This window comes from Cydia pomonella, chromosome 12 (assembly GCF_033807575.1).
Source record: "Cydia pomonella isolate Wapato2018A chromosome 12, ilCydPomo1, whole genome shotgun sequence".
Lineage (NCBI taxonomy): Eukaryota > Metazoa > Arthropoda > Insecta > Lepidoptera > Tortricidae > Cydia > Cydia pomonella.
In genome coordinates, this window is record NC_084714.1 from 122,217 (window position 1) to 130,665 (window position 8,449).

At 57.3% G+C, this 8,449-nt stretch overlaps 1 protein-coding gene across 1 annotated transcript; it reads right to left on the reverse strand.

The window, feature by feature from the left end:
- Nucleotides 1–244: 244 nt before the first annotated feature.
- Nucleotides 245–2,638, reverse strand: LOC133523867 (uncharacterized). The gene has a single exon (XM_061859619.1). It carries the CDS (start codon nucleotides 2,636–2,638, stop codon nucleotides 245–247), a length of 2,394 nt encoding a protein of 797 aa, XP_061715603.1.
- Nucleotides 2,639–8,449: the final 5,811 nt, after the last annotated feature.

Genomic DNA, 8,449 nt, shown 5'->3' on the forward strand with positions numbered 1-8,449 from the left:
GCCGCATATCCCCGCCCACGGTCTATTGGCGTAAGGGGCGGAAAATCGCCCACCGCTGGCACCAATATGGCTACCCTGCTGTCTGTGGCCCCAACCCAGTTTGTCTGGGGAGGAACAAAATATGGCTCTGCCACCACCGCTATGGACACGCCCCGCTCCGCCGTGAACTGCATTAGTAAGTCTTGAGCACGAGGGGAGTGGTTGATGTTACACTGCACAATGTCTAGATATGGGTGTACTGGCATTACGTTTCCATATTTTGTCCCTCACATGCCGGTTGGTCGGCGTTCCGCGTTGGGGGGGCTCTATGGGTCTTCAGAAGAGCCTCCTTACCTTTTGCCGGCGGGGGTGCGCAGGAAAGGCCACCCATTATGTGCCCCGCTGAACGTTTGGCCGCATGACACACTGAGCAGAAGGCAGACTCCGCCTTGCAGTCCGCTATCCTGTGGTCCGGCCTGCTGCATCGGAAGCAGAGGCTACTTCTGTCTACTGGCGATGGGCACAATGCTCTGGTGTGCCCCCTGCCCATGCACCTGTAGCACCTCATTGGTGTCGGATCCAGCGCCACTACCCGTGCCGAGGACCATCCTATTAGTAGTCGACCCGCTGCGATGACCTTCTTGGCTGCTGTTATGGGGCATTGTGCCAGTGCCGACCCTGCCCCGTTATTTTGGGCCCTAATTTTCCCCACCTTTATTTCCTCAGATGTGCATTCGCCCAATTTGGCGATTGCACCCGCGATCGCCTCCTGAGTGGCCGCCTCATCTAGGCCCGAAATACGTAGGTCCGCTGATTTGGTGGGCCTGTATACACGGGCTTCCTCTCCAATCACCTCCGTCATTCTTCGACAGAGTTCATCTGCCGCTCTGCCGTTGTCCGACCCTGACACCTCAATGATCCTGGCTCCGGCAGCTGTTTTGCGGACCTTGACGTGGTTAAGACCCACGTCAGCAAGGTTCACTGATGTGGTGGTCCTAGACATGATTGAGGCGTATGTCGCCTCAGACTCCGGCTTCAGGGCCACCACGATTGCGGCCGTGGAGGGCGCCACCAACTTCCGCGGGCCCCTAGGTGCCGGTGCCGGTTTCCGGGTCGGAGCGGCGGGATGGGGGGAAGGCTTGGCGGATTTGCGTGATTTGCCCTTCCTGACAACCTGCGTCCAAGATTCGGCAGGCTGTTGAGTTGTAGATGCCGGCTGTGAGGAGGGGGTTACGCTGGGCCCCTTCGTCGTCTTCTGCCTGGGAGCAGAATTAGCCCTCTTCTTGGCTATTGGTGCCGCTGGTGCCGAGGGCTTAGCCGCAGGGGCCCTAGGCTGTTTGGTGGGCGGCGCACGTGTCTCTGACCTTGGGGGCGCCCTAGGCAGAGGTTCCGGCTGGGTTGCGGGCTGGCTCGCAGTCACCTTCTTCCTGTCCGCCGCGAGTGGGGGACGGGGTACCGGCTCTGGGGAATAACCCACGCGGGCCGATATCATGTTCCCCATGGTAATTGTGAGGTCCCGCTTCAGATCCTCCTTCAGTTCTTTGAGGGCCTCGGCAAAGCCCGCCGGGAGCTGGTCAAATTGAGCCACCGGGGCCTGTGCTAGGGGCCGGGTCTCCCTCTCCGAGAAGGCTCTACGAAGGGCCTTCATCTCGTTCTGGCATTGGGCAAGTTGCTCCCGCATTCTTTTATTATCGGCCTTTAAGGCTCGCAACTCGTCACTCTCTTGCCTATCTGCCAGGCAGTCCGCCGCCGCCAAGATGTCGCGGCAGGCCTGGTTCATCTTCCCCCAGACTTGCCCATTAAGGTTGCCAGATTTTCCGGCGGCCTCCAAAACCGTGTTGGTCGCCTCCCGCACTATATCTATGTAGTCCGACCCTGTGTAGGGGGGCGGGCTGACTCGGCTTTGTAAACTTGTGGGTGGGGACGGGGTCCGCATCCGCATGTCCTTTTCTCCCTTCTTCTTGCTGTCCCTCTGAGACCTTGTCTGGAGAGGGGGGAAGGGGAGGACCGTTCCCTTCACTTCCCCGCTGTCCAGAACCTCTAAGAGAAGGTCCTCCTTATGAGCCTTCAGTTTGGCTTTGGCTGCGGCCAGGCCGGTAGAGTGGCCTTTGGGGGCTTTCTTCCCCACGGCCTTGGCCCTGGTCTTGGCCCTACCTCTCAGACCGGTGCTGATTTTAGGCCCGCTCCTAAGTTGAGCCTCATAGTCCAGGTCCTCCTGGTCTTGGTCTTCCTCATAGGGCCTCTTGTTGGAGGGGATGGAAGGGGCCTCGTTCGTGTCCTGGCCCTCCATAGCATCCTCCCAGTCCGTCGAGATTGGAGACTGCGCCTCTAAAACTCCTTTGTGGGATCCCCTAGTTGGGGCCCTTCCTGGTTTCGACCCTATCGCGGGGTCGCCTGTACTTCCACCAGGCACCGTCGAAGTTTCCCCGATCTCCCGTCTTGTTGGTGTTGGTCCTCGGGTAGATCGACCCTTCGAGTCTCGTGACGGCGAACCGCCACCCCTCAATCTTAGGATGCCCTTGACCAGCATCCCTTTGCCAATGTCCCGCTTTGGCTGGCTCTGAGAAGAGCCGTTTTCGGTTTGGTCCTGAGAAGGACCGTTTTCAGTGTGGCCCTGAGAAGGGCCGTTTAGGTTTTGTTTTTTATTTGAAATTGCCATTGGATTCCCACGAGTAGGAGACGAAATACAGTTCACTGGCGGGTAACGCTCATCCCGAAACGCAGTGGGCTATATACTCTAGAGGGCGCCTGATATCTAGAGGTTTTAACGACTTCGCTGTCGGGTGTTAAAGGGTTTTCCTTCCCGCGGGCCGGCCAATTAAGGCAAGCCCTCCGCGCCGCGAACACTACCCGTACCCCATACCGCCAGTGATGGGGGTCGTTGGGAAGGTGCTGCGGGTTGCGGGATTCAAGGCGAGCTGGCGTAGACTCCCCTATGTAGTTTCGTTAGAAACTACTGACCGTCACGTAACTCTGTACGGCCTTATTTTGGATGGCCGAAAATGACCACCCAGACCCTCCCCAGACCAATAGGTCGACAAGCTCTTCAAAAGAAGTAAGCCCAACACTAAAAACAGGACTAAGACAGCTTTGTCAGCCGCCGCCCTCTTGACCGAAAACGGTCCCTCTAAAGAGGTTACCCCACCCCCCCTGGCCCCATCCGCAAGGACCTCTGCTAGACAGAGGACCTGCGGAGAGACCCCCCGTTCCCCCCCATGACAGGACATTGGCAGCACCGGTAAGCAATAACTTGAAACAAGAGATTACTTACCGTTGCCCCCGGGGCGCACCGTCCAAGAGCCCTTCCCTTACCCCCGGATCACACGGATCAAGAGGAATGAGAAGGGACTTGGCACTCTGGGAGGTTTCCTGTCCGTAGCACCCCAACCTAACCTAACCTAACCTAACCTAACCTAACCTAACCTAACCTAACCTAACCTAACCTAACCTAACCTAACCTAACCTAACCTAACCTAACCTAACCTAACCTAACCTAACCTAACCTAACCTAACCTAACCTAACCTAACCTAACCTAACCTAACCTAACCTAACCTAACCTAACCTAACCTAACCTAACCTAACCTAACCTAACCTAACCTAACCTAACCTAACCTAACCTAACCTAACCTAACCTAACCTAACCTAACCTAACCTAACCTAACCTAACCTAACCTAACCTAACCTAACCTAACCTAACCTAACCTAACCTAACCTAACCTAACCTAACCTAACCACCAACAACAAAATACGCATAGAATTCGACAACACCAACCAACGTGACGAAACACTTCAGAGGCTTAACACCACAAATATAAAAGCCGAGCCTGCCAGGACCCTTTCACCGATGGTGATTTTGAAAGGCATCTACAAGGATACCCTCAAGGACCAACTTGTAGACATAATTGCCTCTCAAAACCCATCGGTGAGGGCAACCCTGTGTGACGACCAAGCGCTCCAATTGTGTTTCGTCACCACCAATCGGAACGGGAATCTGTATAACGCCGTTTTCAAGTGCCCGCCTGCCACCTGGAGAGCCATCATGGAACAGGGAAGGCTCAACGTCGAACATCAGCGTGTGCACGCTACGGAGCACTCTCCATTTCGGCAGTGCCTCAGTTGCCTGCAGTTCGGACATACCCGGGTCCACTGCAAGGCAACAATCAAACCGTGTTCTCACTGTGCGGATCAAACCCATTCGTATAAAAACTGCCCCAATCGGAATACCATAGCCAAGTGCTACAACTGCCATAGCCACAATCAAAAATTCAACAAACAGCATGATACCAACCACACCGCCGTAAGTCACACCTGCCCCAGACTCATCGCAGCGAAATCCAACATTGAGAGTAGAATCTCCTATGACTAACTTAAACACACATTAAACAAATACATAAAATACATATAATAAATACGCATCTTTCAACTCCTCAACAACTTCTCATCAAGAAAATGGTTTCTTCATATTTAAAATTTTGTAATTCTGTGATTCCGAGAAAAGCTATAATATCTATTATAAATTATCATAAATTAAACTAAAATCACTGGGCATATGGCCGCCCGTATCACAGCGGGGACCCTATGTCTCATAACAAAACACAACAGCAAAAACAGATTTTCAAATCGAACATCGCGATACTTCGGTATTTTGATGTCAAATCTGTCATCGTATAAATAATTAAAATCCCTCAAAAGTCACTACAGCCTCAGGGTCGCCCGTATCAATAGCGAGGGCCCTGAGGCCAAACTTGACACTATTTAACTTCATAAAAAAAAAAACCTAACCTAACCTAACCTTTTTTTTTTTTTTTTTTTTTTTTTTTTTAAGAGGGGAAAATGCATTACGCATACCACCGAGGCGTTGGGACGGGCCCCGGTGGTTATGTGGGACTCCCTACCCATGGTTTACCCACTAAAAACCCCTCTATTTGCCGCCTCCACGCTATAGGGCGAGGCCCCAGGGACGCCAGAGCACGCTTCCGCGACCTCGCCAGCGGTCATCCGGACTCCGGACCCGGCTCAGGAGAGTTGTGTAGGCCTCTCTGTCCTCCTCAGTGGGTGCGTCCTATGATGCACCCATCCGCGCAGGGACCATTGTGTAGGCGACAGGCGACCCGAGCCTGCCGCCCGCAGGTACCCCTATGGGGGAAGCCGACGGTCGTAAGCCAACCGCCGCCGCCCCACGCGTTTGCGGCGCATTGGCTGGGAGGCCGGATCTTCCTCCCTACCGCGCTCGGCCGCCTCCTTCTGCGTCATCACGACCTCGCAGAAGGAGGCTACCGCCTTCCACGATCTCTCACCGCCTACCATGGCTTCCACCACAGCTGGCAGAGAGAGATCATTTCCGACTACGGCCACGAGTGCGGCCCGCTGCTCAGCCCACGCGGGACACACCGCCAGCGTGTGTAGCGCCGTATCTTCGGCGTCGCCGCACTCGTGGCATTCTGCCGTCGGTTCCCGTCCTGCCCTCCTAGACAGGTACCTCCCAAAGCAGCCATGCCCCGAGAGGACCTGTGTAAGGTGGAAGGAGAGGAACCCCTCCTTTCGTCCGACCCACCTCTCCAAGACGGGCCGGATGGCCTCAATGGTCCAGTGGCCCGCACTCGGGGCCTCCAAACTCTCCTTCCACTTCTGAAGGAGCAGTAGGCAGGAGTCAAGCCTCCACTGCCTTACCTCCTCCAGAAGTGGTTGAATTCCCCTGGCCCGCGCCTCGGCGACACGCCAATAAACGTCGGCCAGAACCTCAGCGTCTAGGTGCCAGGGTGGAGTCCCCGCCAGCACGCAGGCTGCACCATGGGAGACGGAGCGGTATGCCCTCGCTAACCTGACTGCCATGACCCGCTGCGGCCTCCGCAATTGGGCTTGGTTTTCGGCAGTCAGGCAGTCGGCCCAGATAGGCGCCCCGTACAGAGCCATCGACCTCACCACTCCCGCGTACAGCCGCCGACAGCCCACGTTTGGCCCCCCAACGTTGGGCAGGAGCTGACTGAGCGCCGACGCTGCTCCAGTCAGTTTGGGAGCAAGGGCTTTGAAGTGCTCCCGGAACGTCCATCGGCTGTCAAGGACTACGCCTAGGTAGCGCATTGTCGGTTTGACAGCGATGGCCGCTCCCCCCACTTGTAGGATGGAACCCCTCGGAGGGCCCTTTCGGGGCCCGTGGAAGCACAGGGCCTCGGACTTGTTCAGGGCCACCTCTAGCCCTAACCTCCTGATACGAGCGACGACTGACGCCACTCCAGCCGTGGCCCGGATCGATGCCTCCTTGAAGGTGCTGCCACGGGTCATCACCAGGGTGTCGTCAGCGTAGCATACCACGCTGACCCCCGGCAGGTTGCCCCCCCGTAGCACCCAGTCATATCCGATGTTCCACAGGAGGGGTCCCAAGACCGACCCCTGTGGAACACCGCACGCCAGCTCCTTCTCCTTCCACTCGCCGATTGCTGGGTACCTGACGGCTCTATCAGAAAGGTAATCCTCTACTGTCTTCCGCAGGTACTCAGGCACAGCATGGTGCCGTAGTGCCTCCTTGATAGTGGCCCAGGGTAAGGAGTTGAACGCGTTTGCGATGTCCAAAGACACCGCCAACACCACCTTACCCCGGGACACTGCTCTGTCCGCCAGGGTCCTCACCTGCGCAATAGCGTCAATGGTTGACCTGCCCTGACGGAACCCGAACTGGTGGTCACTGAGGTCCGGTCCTACTCCGACGAGGTGCCGAACGAGTCGAGCAGCCGCCACGCGCTCAAACAGCTTGCTGGCCTCGTCCAACAGCACTATGGGTCTATAGGCCGAGGGCGAGGCTGCTGGTCGCCCCTCCTTTCGCAGTAGGACGAGTTTCCCCGACTTCCACGGCCGAGGAAACCGCCCCTGCGCCAGGCATGCGCTGAAGAGCGCTCTCATGCGCGGTTCGAGTGGGCCCAGGGCCAGAACCCAGGCTCGACCGGGAATTCCGTCAGGGCCAGGAGCAGTGTTTTTGGCTCGAAGCCTTAACACCGCAGCCCCCAGTTCCCCTTCCGTTACTTCCGGGGCGCCATTTGTATCTGCTACCCTACCTGTGGGGGGTGGCATATGCGGAGGTGTATGACGTTCCCTCGTCGGAAACAGGGCGTTGACCACTTGCTCGAGGAGTTGAGGCTGCAGACTTTGCGTGAGTGGTGGTGCCCAGGGGCGAAGCTTGCGCCTCACCATCTTATACGGCCTCCCCCACGGGTCGCTGTTTAGAGTCTCCAGCATCTCCTCCTCGGCTTGGTCTTTTGCCCTGGCGATTGCCCCCTGCAGCAACTTGGTGGCCACCGAGTATGCGGCGTATAGGCGCTCCTCCTCGGGCACGTCTCGTATGCGCCGCCTCCGGCAGTGTGTGTACCGGCGTCTCGCGGATACGCAGGACTCGCGTAGCTGCGCAAGTTCAGCGGACCACCAGTACACTTTTCGCCTTGGGAGAATCGGGCCGACACGCGGCATGGCCGCGTCACACACCTCCACCATTGCACTCCCTATGGCCTCCGCTTCCGCGTCTACCTCAACAGGGTCCTCGGGAATCGGCAGCCAGGCTTTCACCATGGCTGCCTCTTCAAATACATCCCGGTCCAGTCGTTTGATTGCCCAGCGAGGGCCATTTTCTCGCCAGGGTCGCCCCAGGCCGCTCGGGTTGGCCGGAAGAGTGGAGATCTCGAACCGGATGTATCGGTGATCCGACAGCGTCTCCACATCCTCCAGCACCTCCCAGTCTCGAACACAGCGCGCCAGGGTAGCGTTGGCGAATGTGACATCCACAATGGAGCCGCCCTGTTGCCGCACGCACGTGTTGGATGACCCTCGGTTTAGGACAATCAGCCCAGTCGAAGTAGCCCACTCCTCCAGTTCAGCCCCAAAGACGTCTGTCGCCGGCGATCCCCAGGATTTGGACTTGGCGTTAAGGTCGCCAGCCACAAGCAGCTTGCCAGGGCGATTTCTGCCGATCACCGATCCGACCTCTACCAGAAACTGTTCGAATTCGGCCAGGGATCGGTTCGGTGAGAAATACGCCCCCACCACCATTGTGTCGCCAATCCATGCCGCGACATAACCGTGGCCCTTTTCCACTCTATGAAGAGGCAGAGGACCGGCGGATGAGTTGGTGACAATGGCCGCCAGCCTATCCAGGTCACCGGCCCAGTTGTCCCTGGGTGGGACGGAATAGGGCTCGGCAATGATCCCAACCCCAATCTGCCATTCCGCCAGGCTTTGGGCCAGCAAGTCCTGGGCTTTGGCGGACCTGTTGAGATTCGCCTGAAGTATCCTTGTGGCCATCTTAGTCCTCAGTCAATGTTGGCTCCTCCTGTACCGCGTCCACGATGGCAGTGGGTGGGTGGGTCGGCTGCGAGGGGGCTCGGGAGCCATCACTAGCCGTGGCCTTCCGCCTTTTAGGTGGGGCGGAGCAGCTTTTGCTCCCTACCACGTGACCAGCGTCTTTGTTGGCAGCCGCACAGATGG